This window comes from Acinonyx jubatus, chromosome B1, assembly GCF_027475565.1.
Source record: "Acinonyx jubatus isolate Ajub_Pintada_27869175 chromosome B1, VMU_Ajub_asm_v1.0, whole genome shotgun sequence".
NCBI classification, from domain to species: domain Eukaryota; kingdom Metazoa; phylum Chordata; class Mammalia; order Carnivora; family Felidae; genus Acinonyx; species Acinonyx jubatus.
Genome location: NC_069382.1, coordinates 19830859 through 19857752, shown reverse-complemented (window position 1 = coordinate 19857752; position 26894 = coordinate 19830859). Strand labels below are relative to the sequence as shown.

The 26894-nt window shown below is 36.6% G+C and overlaps 1 protein-coding gene across 26 annotated transcripts in view; it reads left to right on the top strand.

The window, feature by feature from the left end:
- Positions 1 to 26894, top strand: part of PCM1 (pericentriolar material 1) — an 82942-nt gene that overhangs the window by 47820 nt on the left and 8228 nt on the right. For 17 of the 26 annotated variants that reach the window (XM_027077209.2, XM_027077204.2, XM_053216336.1 and 14 more), the window contains 14 exons: positions 4862 to 5026; positions 7280 to 7336; positions 10115 to 10287; positions 10629 to 10760; positions 14746 to 14866; positions 16229 to 16387; positions 16644 to 16777; positions 18920 to 19054; positions 20061 to 20258; positions 21847 to 21909; positions 22138 to 22273; positions 22569 to 22729; positions 25472 to 25547; positions 26104 to 26360. In XM_027077209.2, the coding sequence (XP_026933010.2) occupies positions 4862 to 5026; positions 7280 to 7336; positions 10115 to 10287; positions 10629 to 10760; positions 14746 to 14866; positions 16229 to 16387; positions 16644 to 16777; positions 18920 to 19054; positions 20061 to 20258; positions 21847 to 21909; positions 22138 to 22273; positions 22569 to 22729; positions 25472 to 25547; positions 26104 to 26360 (1967 nt within the window). Of the gene's footprint in view, positions 1 to 4861; positions 5027 to 7279; positions 7337 to 10114; positions 10288 to 10628; positions 10761 to 14745; positions 14867 to 16228; positions 16388 to 16643; positions 16778 to 18919; positions 19055 to 20060; positions 20259 to 21846; positions 21910 to 22137; positions 22274 to 22568; positions 22730 to 25471; positions 25548 to 26103; positions 26361 to 26894 lie in introns of those variants that run through there. The other 9 variants (XM_027077211.2, XM_027077222.2, XM_027077224.2 and 6 more) reach the window with 4 other exon arrangements.

Here is a 26894-nt window from a genome sequence, read left to right as displayed (position 1 = left end):
ACTCCAGGCTCTGAGCTGTCATCACAGAGCCCAGTGTGGGGCCTGAACCCATGAACCGTGAGATCATGACCTGAGCCGAAGTCAGATGCTTAACCGACTGATTAAGGCACCCCAAGATTCCAGATGTTTTAATGTGAATATATGTCCATTAAAGTCTGAGAAGCACTGAGCTAGACCAGTGCTCTTTTATGGGGTAGGAATGGCCATGATTTCTTAGAAAAAAGAATATTTACTTGTCTTAAATGTAGGTAGATGAAGAGAAATATTGGAAGGCATTCCAAACTAGTAACAATGAAAAAAAAAAGTTTAGAGGCAGGATGAGGCAGGGAAAGATGAGAGGAACTGGGGAAGGAAATAGGGTATGACAAATAAATCAGCGTGGTGGGACTTAAGCTGCTGTCTTGAGAGAGAGCACAGCTGGTTATACTGTCCCTGATTTACTAGACTGAACTGCTCGTGTGTTTTGCACTTATGGACAGTTTTCAGCAGTAGCATGCTAAATCTTCACTTAGCTTTGTTTGCAATGATGGTGATGTATTTTCATCTTTAGCAGGTCTTTATATGTAAAGGTACATATTACTGCGTGTGAAGTAAGGTGGTACAAATTGAGTGATGGTGACAATTCTTTACACTTCCATCCTAATTCAGACTTTGAGTTGAGCATCATTTCTTGCTGTGCTAGATGTTTCTTGCCTGGCCGGATGCATCAGACCTGTAATTTGGCTACTCTCTAGCAGGTCCATTCCCTCTTTTGATATTGTTAGAAAACATGGGATCCTATAGTCTAGGTCTTCCCCGTTCTTGGAAAATCAGATTGAACTGTTAATGTACTATAACTGTCCCTGAGTCTTTTCATTTTTCTTCTCTTCCCTCTCCTGTTGTTTACTGATGAAGACTGAGTTGAAATGCATGTCAAGCATTGGGAAGGGCAAGGCCTGACAGATGTGGCCAGCAAAGAAACAACCCTTTTTAGAGTCACAGAGTTCATTACTTACATAGGCATAGAAATGAGAGCATCTGGGAGTCCTAGCTCCCTGTGTTCTTTGTTCTACATGCCACAAGGGGACACTGAAACAGAAGAAGCCAGATGACAGTTGCAACATGAGTGGTAGGACCCGTTACTGGGGAGCCGGTGCCGTGCTGCAGCTACAGTCCACTTTATAGTCTGGCGGTATGTCCCCAGAGCCTGAGAAAGAAAGGTCTCCTATTTCATCAGAACCCAGGAGGAGATAAAAAATACTTTCATGACAGCTTTACGAGGGGGTGGGGGGAGGCAAATAAAAAATGGCCACATAGTAGTTCCTCACAAGCCTCCCATGGTCTCATATTCTGTGCTCCAGGAGGATCATAAGGCCTTCTGTCAAGACTTAGACTCAGCTGCAGTTCAGTCCTTACCTGTGTCGCCTTTGGGGATATGTGCAAGGTCTCCAGGGTGCCATGGCTGAGCTGTGTCGCTAAAGTGGAGACACAGCTAAAAGTATGGTTTTTTTCTAGCTATGTCGCCACTCATTCTGAGTAACACAGATTGTGGGCAAGGGAAAGAGTGATGAGGTGGGTTGGGAGATCACTTATGCTAATGAACATGTGGTGGTGGTGGTGTTCTACTAGCTGGCCTAGCCAGTGGAACTCTGGAGTCTCAGTAGTCTTCCTTAATTCTCCATTTTACCTTTTCCTTTTGTCAGTCGTATACCCTTATTGCTGGACCTGTTTATGTGAAGGTCAAAAATAACCAAGAGGGCTCTTTTTCCAGTAAGTTTCATGCAGAATGAATGAGAGTGGCTAGACTTTAGTCTGAGAGACCAACGAAGAAACTAGGAACCCAAATATGAAATGATAAAGTCCTAACTTGAATGATGGCCTTAAAAATAAAAAGGGAAGGTTAATTCCAGAATGGATGTTACAGAGAATAAATCGACAGTATTTGGGGGACTTAACTTGTTATTAGCAGGGCAGCTACTGTGATCTGGAGCATATAAGTAGCAAGGCTTTCGGCTCTCTTGTCTCATTCTGAGAATGCTGGGGGCAAAGATCAGAGCTCTGTAGTCCGGGGGAAGATTCGGTTGGAGGATGGGCTTCTGTGCACCTCCTGCTATTCTTACACCCTCCTTCTTTCGAAGAATAGCAGTCTTTTGCCACTTCAGGGTACTAATGGTAAAGAGTGTCCCTGAACAAGTAGGTGCCATTGTCCCTACCTTGCCTGTGTGAGAGCATTGCCTTTGCAGCTGTGGAGACTGAGTAGAAAAGCTTCCTCTTACTGTCTTGGTGGGAGACTGACAACTTGCTGGTGAGAATGTTGCTTCACTCACTGTAGGAGTGAGGCTTCCAACTGCTGTCTGCATGCCAGTGAAGCTACCTACAGTTGGGTCCAGCCTTCAGGGTAGATAGGAGTCCTGACGTCCAGTGAACGTAACAGTGCATGCAAAAGGGACCAGCAGCTAGAGAGAAGCCACAGAAGCTGAACACTAGATAGAACAGGTAAAATCCAGTAAAAACAGTTATTGAAGGAAATACACACTTGAACAAAATCCTAAAAACACTTAAGTGTATTAAACTAATAACAAATTCTATAGAACTATAAAAAATGGTTTTCACATATAATGTTTAGATTATTCAAAAAAGAGGGTAACTGCTATTAAGTCCCAAATTATTGGCCTAGAAAATTGAGGGGACAAACCATAAGACTCTTAAATAGAACAAACTCTGGGTTGCTGGAGGGGTGTTGGGTGGGGGGGATGGGCTAAATGGGCAAGGGTCATTAAGGACTGCACTTGTTGGGATGAGCATTGGGTGTTAATATGTAAGTGATGCATCCCTGAATTCTACTCTTGAATTTAGTAGAAATGCAGCTAACTGTTGTCCAGCTGGGAGGCAAGGGAGGAAGGTATCCACATACCCCTATGTATATTCTGATAAAATTCCTTAATCCCAAGGAAAAAGTAAACATCTTCTAAGCTTCCAGACTGGAAGAACAAGTTCTGTATGATAAAAAAGGACCAAACTGACATCAGACAACACAAGAAGTAGGAAAAAGTGAAATAATGCCCATACACAGACAGAAGAGTACTGCAGCTTGGGAGTCCTGTATTCAAACTGGTCACGATGAAAAGAAGATACTGGTGTGTCCTATCTGCCGAAAACAACAGGAACAACATATGAATCAGATTAGACACCTTTAATATAGGGAAAGGTGAAAAGGAGAGGTAACAGTTCAGTAAAGAAAACAACAGATCAATCTCAGTTACTAATGTAAATTGAAAAGTGAAATATTAGCAAATTTAATCTGCCATGAATCAAAACAAATATTAGACTGTTGTCAGTAGGGTTTATTACAGAAATGTAATCATGATTCATTATCAGGAAATCTGTCAACATAATTTTGATATCAACAAATTGAAGGACAGAAGTCATATAATCATAGTGGTAGAATAGATAAACTTTAAAGTCATTCCTGGTAAAAATTTTTAATTAAAATGCACCTAAGAAGACAGATATTTAATATTTGATATAATGAAGGCTGTTAGCTAATGCCAATCACAACATTGTAAATGAAAATACTCCAAAGATAATCTGTATCAAAATTAGAAATTAAACAGGGGTTCCCTCTCCACCATCATAATTGTCTAGCATTGTTTGGAAAGCATTATCACAAAAAAGTTAAATAATTAAATAAATAAATGGAAACATTTTATATTTTTCTGAGAGAACCCAAGAGACACTGGAAAATAGCTACTAAAGTTAACAACATAAATTAGTAGAGTAGCTGGTTACAAAATAAGTGTGCAAGTATTTTTAGCTGTTGTAGTAACAGAAGAATGGAAGTTGGGGGGAAATACTCTTCCCGTGGTAGTATCCAAAGTTATAGGGGGGTAAATCCTTAGGGATAAGTTTAACAAGGAAAGTACTACATCTATAAAAATGTAAATATTTTTGAAGAACATGAAATAAGATGGAACAACCATAACTTTTTAGAAGAGAATGTGTAAAATTATTAAATATCAGTTCTCCTCAAGTTAAGAAATGCTTTTAATGTGATTCCATTTTGAATCCTCATGGACTGTGGACTGTTTTTGAAATTAGAAAAAAAAATGTCAGCACTTGTATGGAAGGACAAATGTCTAACAATAGCCAAGAAAAGAGAAGCTAGGTAGCACTTGCCTTACCAGATATTTAAGCATTCTGTAAAACTTTGGTGGCTAAAAGAATGAAAATGGCATTGGAATACGTATGCCATTTAAATAATGCTCAGAAGTAGAACTTAATAAATAGGGACATTTAATATATTGACCAAGGTTGCATTTTACTTCATTGGGAAGAGGGTAGATATAGCCAAGTATCCATATGGAACAAAATAAAGTTGAAGTCCTATCTTGTGCCATATAGCAAGGAAAATTTAGTAGGATATATAGATAACCTATGGTGGGTAAGACCTTTTAAATCAAGTCCTGTTACACACGAGTTATAATAAGAAGGCACACATATTTGACAAGTGCCCATTACTCTTCTCTCTGTTACGGACATTTTATGTAGACTGGATAGGATTCTTTCTTGTATTTCCTAACACTGAAAAATTGTTAACTTGTAGTCTAGTAGGGAATTTGGGTCATATAAGGCCTGCCATATAGTTTGAGTTGGGATGTACTCATTAAATATCAAAGGACAATGAAGTGTTAGAATATATTATTGTTACCTATGCTTCCAAAGGTTATTGCAAGACATTGTTCTACTATTTTGTATGTCTATTTATACCAGGCCTTCATATATTCTAAATTGGGTTACGTGTACTATTTCACTATGGAAATCAATTTCCCTTTCAGTTTGAGTTAGTTGCAACTGATAACAGTTGTCACTTTTTTTACTCAAGGGTATGAAAGTGCCAGTATGTCTAGCACATGTGAACCTTGCAAAAGTAGGAACAGACATTCAGCCCAGACTGAAGAGCCTGTTCAAGCAAAAGTATTCAGCAGAAAGAATCATGAGCAGCTGGAAAAAATAATAAAATATAGTAGGTCTACAGAAATATCTTCAGGTATGTTCTTTTTTGGTTTGCTTTAATCTAAGGACTTCTTCATCTTAGAGTTGAAAAGTGGTCTGTTGGAATTTTCTGTCATGCGGAAGGTGTTGTATAAGTAGGGTAGATATATTTTTGATATCAAGAGATGTAAACTGGAAATATTTTTATTGCGATACTAGCTTTCGACATTTTGATAAAATTCTAAACAAAAAGTATAGTTGGCATTAATTTGGAGCTGATTTGAAATTCTGAAAATCTTCTCTGAATAATAATTCGATATAAAATCATATCATTCCTTGCTTAAAATCTTTGGCTTTACCATACTTAATGGGAAAGTCCAAATGCTTTAATGTAACATCTGTCCAGCAGAGATTTGGCTCTTTCTTGCATCTCTAGACTCTTCTCTGCCCACCCTCTGCCTTGAACTTGTCTCTTCTTTCCAAGGCACTGACCTGAAGTTTGCCCATAGTTATCATGCCATTTCTCACCTCAGGAAGTGTCTTTTCTGCCTGAGTCCTTTTTGCTCTTTGTAAGCCTTTTTCTTTACTGGAGTCTTAAATAAAATGTTAATTCTGCATAATTTCTCTGAAATTGTATCCAGATCTAAGCTCAGATATGTTTCCCTTTCTCCTTTTTCGTTTCTGTTGTAGCCTGTGTAAATCTCTTCTGTTGCCTGTATCACATTTTATAGTAATTACCTAAGTGTCTGTCACCTTTTTGAGTCCCTTGGCAGCAGGTAATACCTTTCATATTTGTACCTTCACTGTTTCCATGATACTGGACACATGGTAGGCACTTAGTGTTGATTGAATGAATGAATGAATGAATGAATGAATGGAGTTGTATGTGTTTGTCACTGTTTTACATTAAGTACTGGTACTTTCCCAATTTATAAAGAACGAGTACATCTCAAAGAAAAATGAAGAGGGAGGCAGTAAATATAGACTCTTCTCAGGTGTCAGTAGGACCCTTGGTGAAAAACTAGAGTAGCAGCTACCATTTGTATTATGCTCTACTATTTACAAATTAAATTACTCATCTCATTTGAGCCTCATAATGCTGTGAATTGGTTTTATTTCCATTTGCAGTTGATGAAACATGGTCAGAGAGACCTGTTTTTTTCCCAGTGTCATAAAGAGCTGGTAACATAAACTGGTACAGTTTTTCTGGAAAGCTTCAAAAGTCACGCCCTTAACTCCGTAATTGTACTTCTCTATGCTAAGGGGAAAAAAAAGTGAAAACAATACTGGTAGTTAGTGTTGTCTGAACGGTATGATTCCAACTATGTTAACAAAAATATCAATGAAAAAAGACTGGAAGAAAATCCATCAAAATGTTAATAGAGATTTTATCATTTTGAAACTTTTCTGTATTTTCTAAACTTTTCATAATGAGTATTTATTGCTTTTGTAATCAGAAAAGAAACACCACATTTGTTTGTGTTTTGAACTGATTGACTTCCTCAAGGTCCTGTTGCTAGGAGATTGCATAGTGGAAGTTTCAGTCCTGGTCTTCTGCTAAGTCTAGGATCCTTTCGGCAAAACTATCAATTCTACTGACACGACCCCAGCATTTTACCAAAATTTTGTAACTTTTATCCCCTTTCACTGTCTTTATCAAATAATGGTATCTTCAAAGAGTAAACGAGTGGAGGTTGGGGAAGGGCATTAAATTGAAAGACTTAATTGGACTATTAAGTTACCTAAATAATGGATATTTGGTCATAGTTCTTCAGACCTTATTACTGTTAGAAAAATATAAGGATTGAATTTTGTTGCACTAAAAAATGCTTGAATTGTGTAAATATACACTGTGTGTATTTGCATATTCATGCTCTGAAAACACTTTGTTTTAGTCACTACCCTGAAATTCTTTATAGCATGTGCTAGTGCTTTTTGATAACATGATTACTAGAGTGTAGCACATAGGACTGCTAGTATTTAATTGTCCCGTCCTCTCCCTAAGGAGTTGGGGGAGTTCATCTTGATGTGTATGCTTCTCAGAGTGAATGGCAGAAGTGTATTATGATAGTCGTCATCAGTCACATTGTTTATATATAAGTTTATAGCAAATCTTCTTGTATTTTCCCTAATAAGATTATTTTAGAACAAAGTAAAAACCTTATCTTGTGATAACATTTCAGTTCAGGCAAACAATTTTAAAGAAATTTGCTTTTTTTTTTTTTTATTCACTTACTCATATTATAGACCCTGTCTTTACTATTCATACACGTTTTATGTTCATCCTTATGTCTGCCCTTTCCTACAGCACATGCTAGGAGAGTGCTACAGCAGTCTAACAGAAATGCATGCAATGAAGCGCCAGGTAACAATCTGCTTAGTTTTGGTGTCCAGTTTGTGTTAATTTTTTTCCATTAGTCCTAAATATCCTTAGTTTTATTGCTCTGATTATTTTTAGATTTAGCTTAGTTATATATGTCATTTGCCTTGTAAAAGTGAAAGAGACTTCATAAAATTCTGAAGGCTTTCATTTATAATTCTTGGGTGATAAAATGAGCTGCCTTTCTGGTTTTCATTTTCATTTACTGTATAGAACATAGCCAACACATTCATAAGGGTAATAGAAAATCTTTTGACAATTTAGTGTTTTATTTGAAGTTATTTATTTTGTATTTCTTAAGTGCTTAAAAGCATTGATATTTTTTGAAACAAGAATACCGTTATTTTTTCCTAGCTTTGATTTACAGTGTTTAAGTATTACATGTGACTTCTGCTGTACCTGCTTATTTTTCGTCACTAGTCAACATCTGTATTTAAAAATGAGCCAATACACCATTAAACAAAAACAATGACATGCAAAGACCTTGATAAATAAAAAGGCATGGAAAATTACAAACATTCCAAAGTGCTGTTTTGATCTTTATCGTATATATTTTCTTTAAATACGGTTCTCTGTGATTTAGAATTATAAATATTCTTTAATGGTTCCCTACACTATACATAAGTGAAAAATAAAAGTCTGTTGTGAATCTGTAGGAGAATCTAAAGAAAAAACAAGGATCTAGCACAGACTAAGCTTGACTGATATCTGTGATACTTCCTAAAGAACTATGAAAATAAGATGGAATCAGAGAAACTTGATTGAGATCAAGGATTTTCTAGCTTAAACAAATGCATTTTAGTTCAGGAGGAGAAACTGGCAAAAACTTTCTGCCTCTGTTGCAGGGCCAGAGTCGGGAGAGGGGGGTGGAGCATGTGTTCAGCATAATTCATTATTTGTGAATAATTTAATCTTTAGTGATATATAATTTAGAATGAAAATTTTATCACCTACAGAGGTATGACAGATGTCATTGAATATGCTTTGTTTTTATATCTTTGAAATGATAAACATTTTCTAAATTAACTGGCTGACTGTAGTACATAAATTGGAAGTTTGTGTATTAAAATCTATTTTCTTATCTGGATTTTTCCTTTAGAGATTTCTTAGAGAGACTTAAAATAAATATCACATGTGGACATTTTAAAACTAGTAAAAGAACATTGGTATTTTATTATTTTATTTTATTTTAATTTTATACTTAAAAATGTCTGAGGGATAGGGAAGTTGTGTATTCATTATTATTATTTTATACTTGTAGAAATTGAGACCAGAAGATGTTAAGGTTTAAGACATAAGTTAGTAGGAGGTTTTCTCATTAGGCCTCATTTGCTTTGCATATTCTTATCCTCTCTTGCAAAAAGTGAATTAAATCTTTATGATCTTTGCGTATTTATTTAAAACCACAGTATATCAAAACACTCAATATTTTAAATTCTCTGTTTTAGAATCTTGTCACTGATATTTGTGGAACTTGAATATTTAACTACCCATGTTTCTACTATTGCTCTAGAAAGGGTACTGAGTTTGATAGCTAGAAGAGCTAGAGACTTTAAAAAAAAATTTCTTTTTAATGTTTATTTATTTTTTGAGAGAGACAGAGACAGAATGCAAGTGGGTTGGGGCAGAGAGTGAGGGGGACACAGAATCCAAAGCAGGCTCCAGGCTCTGAGCTGTCGGCACAGAGCCTGATGCGGGGCTCAAACCCACGAGCTGTGAGATCATGACCTGAGCCAAAGTCGGACACTCAACCCACTGAGCCACCAAGGCGCCCTGAGGCTTTTTTTAAATAGAGAACTGAAAATGGGAACAGTTTAAAAAAAAATTATTTTTTAAGTTTATGTATTTTGAGAGAGAAAGTGGGCAGGGGAGGGGCAGTGAGAGAGGGAGAGGTGAATCCATGCCGACAGTGTGGAGCCTGACATGGGGCTCAAACTCCTGAACTGCAAGATCATGACCTGAGCAGAAACCAAAAGCTTAACTAGCTTGAGCCATCCAGGCACCAGAGGAACAGTTGTTAATTTGCACTCTTAAAAATAAAAGTATGACTGTATTCCTTTAAGGGCAATAATTCTGCGTTACCCACAAATACATATAGCAGAATTGTTGCTAAATAATAGAGTGATGCCTAGATTCTGTGTAACTGAAAACTTGAAATGGGTCATACCTGGTCCAACTTAGGCTGAGTGTGTCAGTAAGACATTAGCAAAATTGACCTATATTGTGTTGCAGTTACAAATTCAATTTTCCATCAGTATAGAATGGTAGGTGAGATTTGAGAACTGACAGACCTAACTAGATAGACCTTAAAATAGTAGTTTTTATTGGCAGCATTTAGTTTATTCTAAACCATAACTAAATAAATTTCCTTTTCTGTAACGCAGTTCGTATTAGCAAAAAAAAAAAAAAAAAAAAAAAAATCTGTTTATTTCATTCGAGTGCTGAAAGATTTCCATTGATTATTCCTACGAAATGTGTAAAATTATCCAGATCATTTTTTTTGAGAAATAAGTAGTCTGAATAATGCTAGGTAATACTATCCATACATTTAAGTATTTTTCTAATATATATCTTGATAATTTTGAGATTATCTTTATCTTGGTAGTTTTTAAGATTCTTTTTCTACTTTAAAAGCCCTGAAATAGAATTGAATATGTTCTGAGTTTTAAGTAATTTAAACCTGAGAGTACTGATACAACCCAGTAGAAATGGTCAGGAATGTATTTCATCACTATTAACTTCCTGATCTTTTATATCTTCCAGAAACTGGGAGTGATTTTTCCATGTTTGAAGCTTTGCGGGATACCATTTATTCTGAAGTAGCTACATTAATTTCTCAAAATGAATCTCGTCCACATTTTCTTATTGAACTCTTCCATGAGCTTCAGCTGCTTAATACAGACTATTTGAGACAGAGGGCTTTATATGCATTGCAGGTATGTGGTACCTAACATTCTTTTTCCTATCCTGTCTGGTAATGCTCTTCATGATTATATCTGGTTGCTTTCTTAGACTGAAGTACATCTTCTTCCATATGTATAATGATCCATTTTTCATGTGTTGTCTTACCATTTTATTTAAAGCTTCTTGCATAGCTTAAATAGCTTTTCTAAAAGTCTTTCTGAGCAATTTTTTAGTGTTTTGTCGTTAATGTTATTTCTTCCTCATAATTAACAGGTGAGGAGAATTGCATTTGTTATTTTATCTGCTTCTGCTTTTAAATTTGTGAAAAAAATTAAATGTTTTACGTAAGTAACTATTTTATTTCCTTATTTAGGACATAGTATCCAGACATATTTCTGAGAACCATGAAAAAGAAGGGGAAAATGTAAAGTCAGTGAATTCTGGTACTTGGATAGCCTCAAACTCAGAACTTACCCCCAGTGAAAGCCTTGCTACCACTGATGATGTAAGCTGATCATGATTAATGTAGACATAATTTCAGTATGCAGTAAACAAAAGTTAAATAAGTTGTTATAAATTGTGCAGATACCTGATAATTGCGTCTTTAGCTTTCTTAAAAAGCTGAGTAAAACACATCATTTTGAGGTGAGGTATACAACTCAATTAAAATATGCCAGCAGTTAAATCCCCAAAATTATCTATAAATGATACGTTATAAGGTTTAAAATAGCTGTGTTTATATCTCTGGTGCCCAACATAGGAATTGATTGATACCAGATATTTAGTAAAATGTCTTGTGTTTATTCAAGACATTCAGTAAACCAGACTGCAGTCAGATCACAGAGCCCTTAAGTACATAAATACCAGATAAATCAGGTCTTTGGGTCGGAAGAGAGAAGCCTGGACAAAAAAAAAATTATCCAGGGAAAAAAGCTAACGTACTCAAGTTATTGAAGAAAATTTTGAATAAAGTAAAAGCAACCGGGAAAAGGAAAAGAGTGGTGAGGAAAATGGTGTATTTTCAGTAAATGGTGTTCTTCAAGTAGGCCCTACCTAGCATAGAAGTGATTGAATGAGTGAATGGCAAACCACTAGGAGAGTGAGGAGATGATGTGTTAGGGGTTTGGAAATCACCTAAAAGGTTTGGACCCTGATGCTGTTATAAAAGGTAATATGTGGTCCTGGGATAGCAAATACATTTCTTTTTTCTGCCAGTTCTAGTATTTGGAAATTCACAGATAAGAGTGCCATAACTGAACAGCAAGTATCTGCTATAGAGAGTCAGAAGCAGTATTGCTGTGTTTCTGCCCATTGTTGATATTTTAACATTGTAAGTTCTTTTGAAAAGATAGTATTTTCTCAAAAGATTTCTTGTTTTTTCTTCACATGAACTAATTTCCTTACAACTATTGAGGACATTTTCTGAATTTTTGCTCTTTAACTTACATTCATGTTTGAAACAGTACTTTCCCAAGTCATCTTTTCTGCTTAAAACCTTAGGCTCCAACTCCTATACCTCTCTGAACACAAACTTGTACATGGTTTTAATTCACTTAACAGTGTCAAATATATAATGTAAGTAATTGTTACTTGGGATTGCTGTTACAACTACTTGGAAATCGTGTACTCTTTTTTTGTGGAAAATGAAGAGTGGTCCAGCTGTATACAAAAGTAGGAGATATGCAGTTACATTAAAGTTTATTAGCTACTGAAATAACTTGCTGAGAGCATGAATGATGTCTCTGTCTCCTGTACCTCCCATTGTCTCCCTTTTTATCCAGATTTCATATACATGGTATTACTTCGTTATTTTAAAATGTTTGAGCACATTGGTCTTTACCGTCAGTAGCAAGTTGAAAACTGAGCTACAGTTTATGATAAAGTTAATTTAATCTGACAAGATTTTAAAGTTAAATAAAATTTAAAGATATGTGCTTCCTGAGTAAGTGTCTTAGTTCAGGCTGGTACAACAAAGTACTGTAGACTGGGTGGCTTAAACAATAGACATTTATTTCTCACAGTTCTGTAGCCTGGGAATTCCAAGATCATGGAGCCAGCAAATTTGGTACTCAGTGAGGGCCCTCATCCTGGCTTGCAGATGACCACCTTTTCCACGTGTCCACATGTGGCTCCGATGTCTCTTTTCTTGTACGGGCACTGATGCCGCCATGGGGGCTTCGCCCTCATTACTTCATCTGAGCTTTGATTACCTCCCAAAGGTCCACCTCCTAATACATTGAGAGTTAAGGCCTCAGCATACGGATTTGGGGGGTCGACACAGAGATTCAACCCATAACCATATTGATTTGGCACAAAGAACTGTACTTAGTATTACTTTTAAATAACTGAATTGTTCTTTAATTTTTCATTCAAAACTTCATTTCGTCATTAATGTTATTAACATCCACACTTTGTTAACGCTATTTAGTCAGTAGCAGCACACCATCCAGTGTTCCAACCCACAGATCTAGAGCAGTGCTGTCCAGTGGAACTTCGTACAATGATGGAAATATTTTATATGTGCATTGTCTAATATGGTAGCTATTAGCCACATGGGGCTATCGAGCACTTGAAATGTGGGTAACAGGACTGAGGAACTAAATTTTAATATAAATAGCCACATGGCTAGTGGTTTCCATATTGGACAGATACAGACTCTCATTCTCCAAGTTTCTAAGCCAAGGTCTTTTGAGCTTCATTTATGGAGCTTGTATAGACATATTTCAGAGTATGTAAGAGTTTTCATGCCCAGGAAAGAGAGAAGTGAAAGTAGGTATCTGGGAATTATAAGTCAAAAGAGAGTTGAAGAATTGAAGTTTAGGAAGAGGAAGAAACACCTTGTATCTTCTATTCCAGGTGCCATAAAATGGCAAAAGCACTTCTACCTTCCAATCTTAATTGAAGGAGCAACAAAATGACTCCATTTCCTGAATCATATTCTGTAATGCCTGAATTTCCTATAATCAGAGACAGAGGTTTCATTTCATAACTTAAGAGAAAAATTTTAAAGATTAATAGGAGAGAGAAAATTGTGAAGTGGGTTTTAGAATGTGGGACTCTCCTTAATCACACTATACACAAAAATTATTTTGAAATTAAATCCTGAGAAGGCCAAAACTATAAGACTTCTAAAAGAAAATCTTCATGATTGAACATAAGCAAAGATTTCTTAGGGTGCACAAAGCATTAACTGTAAAGGAAAAATTTGATAAGCATCATAAAAATAAAATCATTCTGCCTTTCAAAAGACACCATTAGGAGAAAATAATTTAAGTACATATATCTGACAATGACTATGTAAATAATCCAGACTCTATAAAGAACTTTTACAATTCCCTTGTAAAACCAACAGCTCGGTAAAATATGGGCAAGATTTGAACAGGCACTGCGTGAAGGAGGATCTGTAAATGGCCAATGTCCATGTTAAAACCACATGAGGTGTTACCTCACATGCACTAGAAAGGCTGAAATTAAAAAGGTTGACAATGAGAAGTGTTGGTGTGAATATAGAGCAGTTGGAACTTTCACACTGCTTATGGGATTGTAAAATTGTGCAAACACTTGGAAAGCAGTTTGGCGGTTTCTTATAAACCTAAGCACAAACATGGCATGCAACCAAACAGTTTTTCTTCTTAGGTATTCATCCAAGAGAAATGAAAACGTATGTCCACAAAAATACTTGTATTCTTACGGTGATAGCATCGTTAGTCACGATAGCCTCAAACGAACATCAGCAGATAAATGGATATACAAAAGATGGTATGTCCTTACGCTGGAATACTGTTCAGCCATTAAGAAATAATGAACTTCTGAAACATATGACATCATGGATTAATTTCAGAAACATACGGAGCAAAAGAAAAGCCAGACACTGTAGAGTGTATATTGAATGGTTCCATTTATATGTCAAGTTCTAGAACAAGCGAAACTAATTTGGTGATAGAAATCATACCAGTGGAGTGTAGTGGAGACTGACTGCAGAGGGGACAAAGGAACATTTTGAGCTGGTGGAAATGATCTTTATCTTTAGGGAAAGTGGTTGCATAAGGTTATTTTTAGAACTCATCCAACTGTACACGTAACGAGTACATTGTTGTATGTAAATTATATTTCAATAAAGTGCATTTAAAGTGAATGATGCTGTCATGTTTTTCTTCTGGTAAAACCATATAAAGTCAAGTCCTAGGTATTGTTAGGGTTTAGAGATGGGAGAATTTCCCTGAGGGTGTAGAAATCATTTGAAGTGTTTAAATTTTCCAAGTTAAAATTAGTAGCTGGCTCTGTGAATTTTTATCTACTCAAGGACATAGGTTCTGCAAGGTTACTTAATATTTTAATGTTCTCTGTGTTCAACCTTTAATAACTTTAGTTATATCACAATTTTAAATATATAGTTTTATGCCAACACTTAGTTTCTTTGTTAAATTTTGGATATCATAAAAATTTTAAAGAAATATTAGTGATTTTTGTTTTTTTAAACTATAACTTAGGAAACTTTTGAGAAGAACTTTGAGAGAGAAACACATAAAATAAGTGAGCAAAATGATGCTGATAATGCTAGCGTCATGTCTGTATCTTCAAATTTTGAGCCATTTGCAACAGATGATCTAGGTAAGCAGAATTTTTTATAATCTTAGAACATGACTTTAATACAGTCTTTGAATTACACTAAGAACCAGAGTTCCAAAAAGGCAAGATGTGGTAGAAAGACCATGGTTAAAAGTCTGTCCATCAGTCTAAAGTCAAGAGTCTCCTGTTAATTCCTTAGCCTTTGGCAAATCATCTGATCATCTGACTGCATATCCTAAGGAAATGGGAGTCTTAACCTACCTTGCTATATGGTCTTGTGAAAAATACATACAACTTTCTAGCATGTGTAATAGGAGTTCAGGAAATGTTAATTTCCTTCCCTTCAGGGAAACGTTATCCTTTAAGGTTTCCTGGTTAATAAATGGGAAAAATTGAGAGGTATCAGGGCCTCATCCAGTCACATTTTCAATAAAAATGTTAACTTCATAATGTGAGATAAGAACTTTCTTAGCATGAATAGTCTTTAGTGAGAAACCCAGGTAACTCACAATGTGCATGACACATTGCATTTTTTTTTTCATCAGTAAAGCAAGCATAGAGAGTTGTTGTAGAACTCAAAGGTAAGAAGAAAATCTGGAGTCTTAGACTTGGAAAGGAGACTAGAGAAAAGAAAAATGTATATACAGGTACCTGATTGTTTCCCTTTCAAGAGATAACAGAGATTCAGTCATTTCAGACCTCCGGGGCATTTAGCTGATAAAATAAGGTGCTATTATTCTAGTGTTTTTTTCACATGAAGAGAAAAGATTTAGGTGATTCCAAAGGTCTCCTACAAAGCAAAGGGCCAGACCTTGCCTTATTAGATGTGCACCTTTTACCAAAGCAGTAAGTCTTCCTTGCCTTATTTTGACTATCAAGGACTCTAAGCCTAGCTCCCTTCTGAGTAAATACCTGTCAAGTCTGAACTGAAGTCCCAATATAGAGAAAAATCTCTGTGTGGCCGGGCTTTCCCCTTCAGGTCATTCCCCCTTTCTGAGTTACCAAGTGTTTTGTTTCATTTATTAATTTTTTTCTTACAGTCCTTCACCACTAGCTTTGTCTGAAGTAGACAAAGGAAAACTGGGAAATCTTTTTCTCAGGCCTTTTCCTGACCTTATTTGCTTGTGTTCAGTTAGATCATTTTCATCAGGATTTGAGTGACATTTGGGATGTATTTTCTTTGTACTGTTTACGTGAAGCAACATGATGTAGTGAAATCAGGATGGACTTCAGAGTCTAAGAGACTAACACGCCTTGTTATCCAGCTAGTGCAGTATCTAGAATTTGTTGAAGCTACGTTTCCTTACCTATGGTCAGACATTTGTTTTTTATTAATACTTTGTGAGGAATACATGACAAAGTTTGCTTTTATATTTTCTGGAAATGTTTTTATTCCATATGCAGGTAACACTGTGATTCACTTAGATCAGGCATTAGCCAGAATGAGAGAATATGAGCGCATGAAGACCGAGGCCGAGAGGAGCACAAACACAAGATGCACCTGCAGGATTGTTGAGGATGAGGACGGTGCTGCCGCCGCGGCTACCGTTCCTAACTTGGAAGGTGTGTTCCTGGTTGATTAGAAGTAAAAACCTATAGTTCATATGTACAAAAAAAAATGTATAGCCCCACCTGACGTATAATAGTAGTTTTATTACCACTCTCTTTTCATTAAGGGTGCTAAAACTACGTAGATACTCCTTTGTGTTATTTTCCCATAAAATCATGAGACTTTAATATTTAGGATTCTGAATAAATGCATATGTATAATATCATAGGCTTTATTTTGCTAATAAGTCATTTTCTTTTTAAAAAATAGAAACTCCCATTGAAAATTGTAGTTCACAACAACCTGTAAGCGAAGTTTCTACTGTCCCGTGTCCTAGAATTGATACTCAGCAGCTGGACCGGCAAATTAAAGCCATTATGAAAGAAGTCATTCCTTTTTTGAAGGTAAGCAGTAATTTCTTAAGTACTTTGTGTTTTGTTTTTTAAATCTTAAAAAAAGACTTTATTATAGTAAATTCAGAAAATACAGGTAGACCTAAGAAAGCTAAAAACATCAGTTTCATCAATCCTATAAATTTGTCTCCCATTATTTATATATACTCACATCTCCAAAAAGAATATTGATATTCCTATAAATTGTAAGAATGTGTATGTATTCTTGTAGATAGATGGGTAGGTATTTATTTAACAGTTTAAAACCATTCCTTCAGGTGAACTGACTTAAACTAAGTGATTATTTGCTTTCATCTGAAACAGATGAGTGTTGCCTTTTTTATTTTACGTTTTTGTTTTATCATGAGTGACACAAAACATACTTCTAAACATGTCTTTCTTGGTTAAATTAGGTATATTGGTAGTAATATTTAATATGTACAGTTATTGTCTAAGGGTTAAAAAGCCTGAATGATTTAGTTTTATGCTTAGGGAATGCAGGCATCTGCAGTCAGGAAATTTCATTGCTTTTACCATTTTGTTTGTGATTTAAGTGATACCCTTTCATAAATATTCACTTAATTTAGTGTTTCAAAAAGTTTTTGAGGCCAACAAATCTTGACTTTTTTGGTAAGATTGTAAGAACTTTGTTAATGTCAGTATTACACCCAGTCACCTAAGCTAGACTTCTTGACTCTCTTAACCCTCTTGTCACCAGCGAGTCCAAAACTGATTTTCCTTCCTTCTCTCCGGTAGCATAACCTTAATTCAGATGCTCGTATTTTACCTAGACTGCCTGTCATAATAGGCAAGAAATGAATGTTTACTATGCAGACTCCCCCCTCCCCAGCCTTTGAGAGATTTCATTTAGGGACCTGGTATACTTTCCCAACTTCATCTCTCCCAATTCTCCATTTGGTACACTCACTCTAAATTGCTCAAAATTTCCTATTCCTGCCATTGCTTTTTCACGCATCAGCCCTTTGTACAAGTTGTCACTATTAAAAATATGAAGCAACTTCCCTCTTTTCTGCTTGGCTGAAATGTCTTTTTCAGAGATAATTGTTGTTGTTTCTAATGAGCTTTTACAAATCCTTCTAGAACCTAGTGTGCTGCTTTTATGATATCTGTTTATCAGCCAGTAATAAGTGTCTCCTGTGAGCTGACCATTGTGCTCAGTCCTGAAAGAGAAACAGCCCCTACAGTTAAAAAGTATGATCTACTGGACAGTGCATAGCATGTAGTGATTGATCATTCATGTATCTTGACTTGACTTTTCTGGTGTTTGATTCCTTGAAGACAAGGGACTGTTATCCTTTTTTTTTTTTTTTTTTTAAGTCACCTGCTCTCACAGTGAATTTTTCAAAAGTGGCTTTAAATCCTTCAGTTTAAGAAACCTTAGAAATCATCTAGTTTAGCCACCTCACTTTACACACTTCTATAGAAAAAACAAAAAACAAAAAAACAAAGCCAAAACAGAAACTTGGCTGAGTAAAGGTTAGAAGACCTGCCTAAATGAGTTTAGTGGCAGAAGAGGGATTAGAACCTTGAGGTTACTTGGTGTGGATGTGATAGGGACTCACCTCCAAAAGTGAACCATGATTTGGATTATTAGGTGCTTGCACATGCTTCTCAAGGAAGATGAAGGAGAAGAAACTTGCCCAAAAGGGCTTGTTACAGAAGTTAGGACATTGGTTCTCAACTGAGGTGATTTTGACCCTAAAAACATTTTGTAGTGTCTACATACATTAGTTCCCAGGACTTAGAAAGGTAAAGGTACTAGCCTCTAGTGGGTAGAAGCCAGAGTGCCACTAGACATCCTCCAGGGCACAGAGTGACCACAGTGCCGACACTGAGAAAGCTGAGTTAGAAAACACGTGGAGCAAGTGGGTAGCAGGTGAGCTGTGAGGTAAGGTGTAAGAAAGGAAGTGATGAAAAATAGCCAGTTTCTTTTATTGGCTATTACCTGCTGTGGTTGGTTAAAATGTATAAACCCCTTAACATGTATAGTGTGGGAGTCTGGCTGCTCTATGAATATTTCAAAATGTGTACCTGAAAATTGAGAAGCATCTATGCAAAACAAAAGCTCACGTGAATTAGTATTTCTTAACCAGTAGGTAAGTTTATATCCTAACCAGCTTGGATTTTTCTCAGGAGCACATGGATGAAGTATGCTCTTCTCAACTTCTAACTTCAGTGAGACGCATGGTTTTGACCCTTACCCAGCAAAATGATGAGAGCAAAGAGTTTGTAAAGTTCTTTCATAAACAGCTTGGAAGTATATTACAGGTAAGAGTTGATACTTACATGACTTACAATCTATACCCTCTAGTTGAGACTTTTTTTTTTTTTTTGGCCATTTTCTGGCAATATGCAGTTTATTCAAATAAATGTCCATTCCAGCAGCATCCATTGGGTGGGGATGATTGTATTAGGGAAAAAAAATTGTGTTAGGGAGTGTGTCTTCATTTGATCCAATCATCTCTAAGGGAATTCTCTCTCTTCTCCCTCCCTCTGCCCCTTCCCGCTGTATCTATCCCCTCCCCCTCCCCAAATAAATGAATAAACTTAAAAAAGACTATAAAAAATTAATAAACTTAAAATTTTTTTAATGTTTATTTTTGAGAGAGACAGACTTTGAGTGAGGGAGGGGTAGAGAGAGAGACAGACAGAATCCGAAGCAGGCTCCAGGCTCCGTACCGTGAGCACAGAGCCCGATGCAGGGCTCTAACCCACGAACCGCGAGATCATGACCTAAGCCGAAGTCAGATCCTTAACCGACTGAGCCACCCAGGCCCTCCCAAAATAAGCAGACTTTGAAAAAAAGAATGCTGGCTCATATAAAAGGAGGAAACTTGGAACATACGCTGATATTAACATTAAAAAGGGAAGACTGTGTGTTTTCCTCAATGGGCACCTCAGCTTCTCACCGTGGTAAATATGTACCCCTGGTACTGTGTAGTAACATTTGGTGTTAGAGTTCCCTGTTTAACTCTGGTGGCCACCAATTCTAAGTAGGGACTAAATCTGTGGGTGACCTGATGTCCTTTTCCTTTCCTTCTATATACTCTTTAAGCAGAACTAGCACAATTCCTACTTAGGTTAATATCACTAAAGAATATTACTGTTGTTTCCTAGTAATATTAGCCTTTAGTTTTAACTTTTTTCATACTAAAAAGTAACAGAATTGTTTTTCCCTGGGTATTATAATTTAAACTTGTTAATCCTCTGTGTTGCTCTACCCACAGTTGAAGTTTACTGTAATCTTAAAGTTACTTGGTTTATCTTTGAATAGGATTCACTGGCAAAATTTGCTGGCAGAAAACTCAAAGACTGTGGAGAAGATCTTCTTGTAGAAATATCTGAAGTGTTGTTTAATGAATTGGCTTTCTTTAAGCTCATGCAAGATTTGGATAATAATAGTATAACTGTTAAACAGAGATGCAAAAGGAAAATAGAAGCAGCTGGAGTGATACAGTCTTATGCCAAAGAGGTAAATGATATTCACTTTGATTTAGCTTTAGGAGTAGTTATAATTAGCATATAAATATAGTTCTTGATCATTATTATCTGAAATCACACTTGACCTCAGGAAACATATTTTCGAAGTAATAGCAGTTAATCAGATTACACAAATCAGTACATATGGTAGCCACATACTGAATCTCAGTGGAATAGCAGTGGCTAAAAGATCAGGAATACAGACAGAAATTGGTGACAGGAATTGTCATATATATTACTCACATGATTGTCAGTTGCTGAAGAGAGGGGGACTGGGATCCGGGCCTCAACCAGCCAACTGCCTGCTGTAGCAGTTGCCCACCCCAGTAGATGTCCCAGGAATATCGATCACCCCAACCAACACACGTCTTGTTTACAAGTTAGGACTTTGGTTGCACATGTCTGTAGCTTCTTATGCCCTATTAAATTTGCCTTGATCACATATGAAACTGGTTGGTTTTTTTTCCCGTAAACTGGAGGCATACCAAGACCTCATACCTCCTCTTGGCTCTCTAAGCACCAGAGGGAAAGCAGGTCAGGACCCAAAACAGAAAGAGGTAACCCTTCTCCCTGCAATGTAAAGTAGATAAAGTCAAGTCATCTATTTCACACTTTTCATAATATTTTCAATCTAGACATAGATAAGTTTCAGATCATTTCAGCCACTGATTGCTAAGAGCTTGAAGAAAATAAAACAGGAAAAAAAACCCATAAGAAATGGTTGGAAGGGCTGCTTTAAGATAGGCAGTCTCTTGAGGCTGTTTGGGTGGGTGTATGAACTAAGGCATGAAAGACAAGGAGTTTATAATGAAGATGAAAGGGAAGAAGAGCATTGCAGGTAGAGAGAACTGTGAGTTTAGAGGCTGAGGCAGGACTGAGCAGTTTGGAGAACAGGAAAAAGGTTAGGGTGGCAGGAACCCATTAAATGAAGTGAGAGTGTAGATGAAGTCACCGAGGTAGGTAAGGCCAAACTGGTAAGGACCTTCTCTTTTATTTTATTCTAAGCATGATGGAAACCCATGGGAACTTTTCACATAGAGGAGTGACATAATCTCTTGTGCAATTCAAAAGGTTTGTCTAGATACCACATTGTATAGGAATTGTAAGAGAGAAGAGATAGAAGCAGGGAGACTATAGTAGTCCAGGTAGGAAATGATGTGACTTAGCTCTGAGTGTGCACCAACAGATCCGTTTTGACGACTGAGTCAGTGAGGAGTTTTAATGGTGTAGGTATGGATAATAAAACTACAGCACAGGCTGGTTTCTGTTGTCTGACTTGTTGAAGGCCCATTTACGGAGACTGGAAAGACTGGGAGGCTTCAGTTTGGGGAGTGAGTCAAGGTTTTTGTTTTAGAATTAGTAAATTTGAGATGCTGTTATATATCCAGGGAGTTGTCAGGTGGGCAGTGTTGGTTTTGTTTGCTAATTTAAAAGATTTCAGTGAAAGAGTTGAATTTACGTTTCTAAGATAGCGTTCAGTGCTTTGGATTATTTATCAAAAACTGCAGATTTGTGAAAGTTACTAAATACAAGTATAATGCGGAAAGGTTGCCCCTCATTTCTGTTTAACTTGCTCATAGGCCAAAAGGATTCTTGAAGGAGATCATGGCTCACCTGCTGGAGAAATTGATGATGAAGACAAAGTATGTGCTAATTAATTTGTGCCTAAAGACACTGCTTTTGAAAGAGAAAATTAAATAACTTTTAACAGCTTTTTAACATTTGAGATTCTGACAAAACTTCAGTTTCTTTTAAAAACAATTACTTTTTGTATTTTTTATTAGATAATGACTGATTTTTTTTTTGGCAGACTTACTGTATACGTTTTTAAAATGTATTTTAAGGAATTAATTATGTTTATTTGTGACTAGGACAAGGATGAGACCGAAACAGTTAAGCAGACTCAAACATCTGAGATGTATGATGGTGACGGTCCCAAAAACGTGAGATCTGATGTTTCTGAACAAGAGGAAGATGAAGAAAGTGAAGAATGTCCAGTGTCTATTAGTAAGTGGAAAGGCTCGTACTAGGTGTATATGCGAGTTCTTTATAGGTCACTTATTCACACAGTTGGGGGGAGTGTAATGATTACAGAGGTAGGTGTCAGCCACTCTGGATTTTTTGGTGTGGCCCTGCCTAATTATTTCCCCTTTCTGTGCCACAGTATTCTAGTGCTTACGGTTTGGAAGATTTCAGATACTAGTTGTAAAGGACTTGTGCGGTGCAGGAATGCAATATGTGGTAGCTGACACTACGATTTAGTGATGGAAATTTACTAGAAACTGTGTGTTAATCAACTTAGACTTATCCAAAGCTGAAACTCAGGCTTTGACGAATTACGGAAGTGGAGAAGATGAGAATGAAGATGAAGAGATAGAAGAATTTGAGGAGGGACCTGTAGATGTTCAGACTTCACTTCAGGCCAACACTGAAACTGCGGAAGAAACTGAACACGACGATCAGGTATTCTGGTTGGGACTAACACACCTTCCCCGAGTCATCTTCAAGTACTGAAGGCAGCTCCTTTTTAAAGGTGTCAAAATTTACAGCTTCCCTATTCTCACTCTCATGAGTAAACAGACCTCTTTACTATCCTTATTGAAATCCAAATGAAACACTAGTTTAATTTTGTATTTAGCAATGTTTACTTTTAAAGCACTTTAGTCTTTTTTTTTTTTTGTAAAAGGTCATAAAAACTGAGATTACTGCAGAAGAGCTGGATTTTTCATTTATCTTTATGTATTTCCTAGTCATACATGGAAATCGTATGTGACAAAATAAAATCATTCCATTTCTTGCCTCCACCTCATCCTGTTCCACAGGCAGTATTTTGTATGATTTCTTTGGCTCTTTAACTCTATTTCTGAATAATGTGTTTGTATTTATTTATTTATGTATTAGACATTCTCTGTTGACTTCCTGTTATAGCAGGTGAAGCCTTTTAGGTCACTTAATGATTCCTCACGTAATTATATTAATACCGTCCTCCTTGTTTAATTGTGTCTTTAGCTTACATCTGCATTTAACCATAGATGTAACCAAACTGTATAAATATTACTGCTGAACTAAGCAAATACTGTTTATTGCTTAGTCGTGTACATTTTTTTCACCTGAAATTAATACTTGTCTCAGTTTTTTTTTTTTTTGACCTAATTTCCTTTGACCACATACCCGAGTCTTTGCTCTGCCCACCAATAGCTGTATATACTTCTCAGTACAATTTTCTACATGAACCAGTCTGTCAGTTTTGTTCTTCCTGCTCCATCTTGGGTTGGCTCTTCATTAGACATGCTCACTAGCTAGCAGCCTGGGGATTCCCTTTGTCATTCTTTATTCCATCTGTTTTGAGAATTCAGTCTTGTCATTTCACCTCATTTTGGTGGAGCACATTTCACGTATCTCTCAGAGAAAGAGTGCATAAAAGAGAAATATTTTGAGGCTGTATTTATATGTCTAAGAAAATCTTAAATTCCTCCATGTTAAAAATCATTTCCCTCAGATCTTTGAGAGACAACTGCTCTGTCTTCCAACGTCTTCCAGTTTTCATTGCTGCTGTTGAGAAGGCGAGTGCCTTTTTTAGTTGTGATTCTTTGTATCTTTTCCTTCCTACACTGGAGCTTCCCCTGGACTTGTGTTGAAGTTTTACAGTGATGCACATTGTTGTGGGTCTTTTTTTAGTCACTAAACTGGGTACTCAGGGGGTCTGTGAGCAATCATTATCATGTCCTTCATTTTGGTAAATTTTCTTTTTGTGTATTTCTTCCCCACCATTTTCTCTCTTCATTCCTCCTAGAATTAATATTGTCAGACATTATTGGCCCTCATGGTTTAATTTTTTTTTTAATGTTTTATTTATTTTTGAAAGAGAGAGGGAGACAGAGTAACAGATTGTGAGCAGGGAAGGGGCAGAGAGAGAGGGAGACACAGAATCTGAAGCAGGCTCTAGGCTCCGAGCTGTCAGTACAGAGCCCGATGCGGGGCTCAAACTCAGGAACTGTAAGATCATGACCTGAGCTGAAGTCAGATGCTCAACTGACTGAGCCACCCAGGTGCCCCTGGTTTAATTTTCCAATTTCTAATCTCCTCTCTTCTTTATATTGTCCCTTTACTCTGTTTTACTTTCTGGGAGGTTTTTTGACCTTAATACTTATGTGAATGTCATATTTTTAATTTCTAAATACTTTTATTTTCTGATTACTTTTTTATAGCATGCTGCTACTTTAAGGAAGCACTCTCTTCTCTTACTCACCTGCAGGCTTTCTTCAAACGCCTGTGGTACCTTTAGTGTTTATATTAAAAAACGACTCAGCATAAAGCAGATTGGGGTTGTTCTGGGCTTCACGGGAGGGCATTTGGGTAGATGGTTAGCTTTTTGATAGAAACTCCCATATGTTAGTACCTGTTGGTATTTTCTTTGGGGTGTTTTTAGTTTCTCCCCAGAAGGGTCATCCGTTGTCCTCCTGCCGGGGAGGAGGTAGATACACCCCTTGACGGCTGCTCTTCTGGAGCTTGATGTGGAAATGACGCCCAGTGTCCCATCACTGCACAGACTTCTGCTGAATCCTTCTGTTTTCAGTGTGACATTTTATCCTGTCCTCATTTGTGCTTTCTGCACCCCACCCTGGCAGCCCCGGGTCTGAGGCTCACTAATTCCCTTTACCCAAACTATAATCTCCCATTTTCTATTTGAGTTTGGGGAGGGAACCTGGTGTTTGCGTCTTCTTTAAACGGTTTCAAAGAACCACCAGCACCCCCCTTTTCACCCACAATGTATTCCTTCCTTCCTAGAATCTGGTACTTCCAAGCATGAGGTGAATGTTACTCTTCTCTCTTCTTGCTGAAGGCACTTTGCTTCATCTTTCTCCCTCCTGCTCACTTCCTCTTCCATTCACTGAACATCTACATACAAACAGATGTGTTTTAGTGTCATTCATGATCCAGTCTGATCTGAAAAATAAATAAATAGTGGAATCCATAACACTCTAGTTCTCTATTATTTTGAGGTTAAGAAGAAAAGGAAGCCTTTTTACTTAGCCATTTTAACAGTGGCAACTATGCCTCCTTCTTGAAAATTCAGAAGATATTTTTAAATACCCTTGTATGAAGGTCTCAAGTTGGACAAAAACCTTACAGTAGTAACCCATCTCCTATATAGTGGCCATATATTTCAGGCCCTGGTATTAAGACATCACTTTTTCCTTCTAGGTACTACAACATGACTTTGAAAAATCAGGAGAAAGCAAAAATGTCCCATCAGAACAAGAACCCACTACTAGTAAAGGCAAGAAATCTAAAGTGTTCAATTTTAAGATTATCTAAAGTGCCCTTTATGTGCTTAAAACTAAAACAAAAAACAAAAAACAAAAAAACCCAACTAAATTCTTACCTAACGTAACTTGGAAGGTGTTTTGAACCTGATGTATGTCTTTTTTCCTTCCCCTAAGTCCTTTGTAGAAAACATGAGGGCTTTGTTTCGGCAAACACTTGTTAAACAAGAGTTGACAAATAAATAAACACACAGAAAAAAGTCTTTAAAGAAGACATCTTTAGCTACAAATGTGGGGGATTTTTTAGAATGCCCATTCCTGGATATTATTCATAAATATCCTACTTCATTAGAAATTGGGTGGATTTCAGAAATCTAATTTTTAAAACATCCCCAGATGAATCTGATGAACTAATTTTAGGAACCATTGATAAGGAAAATTTGTAGCTGCCTCTTCTTTTGGGTTTTAAATATCTTGATTACTCATTCATATATACTGCCTATTTGGTATAATAGTAAAATATAATAGCTGTTTCATTACATTAATGTTAAGACTTTCTTTTGATGCCAGATGACCAAGATAGCACTCCTGTGAAACCCTGTTACCTCAACATCTTGGAAAATGAGCAACCTTTAAATAGCGCCATCCAAAAGGACTCTCTTACTACCATTGATTCATCTAAACAGCCTAACCCTTTGCCTTTACCTTTAACTGAAATTGAAACCTTGGTGCCTGCAGTCAAAGAAGTTAAATCTGCCCAGGAAACTCCTGAAAGCTCTTTGGCCGGAAGTCCTGACACTGAATCTCCAGTGTTAGTCAATGACTATGTACGTATCATTTACATTTCATTTCTGTGTGTATTTCTCCATTTCCAAGGTAACATTTACAGTCTGTACACAGAACCTTCCTTTGTGTTTAGGCTTAGTAACAGCCAAGATGGTTTTCGTTTCAAACTGATTTTAAACTTGAACAGAAGGGTGATAGTAAATTAAGATGATTGTCTCAAAACCTAAAACTCTTCTTTTTTATAATTTTGAGCTTTAGGTGGCAGTCTTCAGAGTTCATTCCAAGTTTAGATTTAGACAGATGATACGCGGGTCACCGTTAATCTCTCACAGTATCCATGTCTAACATCTTAATTATTTTAGAGCATTTCATAAATCCTTGATAAACCTGAAAGTTCACAATTTGACAGCAGTAGACTCCTTATCTCTATACAGTAAATGACAGAAAAATATGGTAGCAAATCTATACTTAGGGTGTAAGTTGAGTTTTTACCTTGGACATTTTTGTTTCAATTTAATTTTTATAGTAAGTAGGTTTTTTTTTGGATCTCAGATTGTGTTTTATAAACTTGTCAG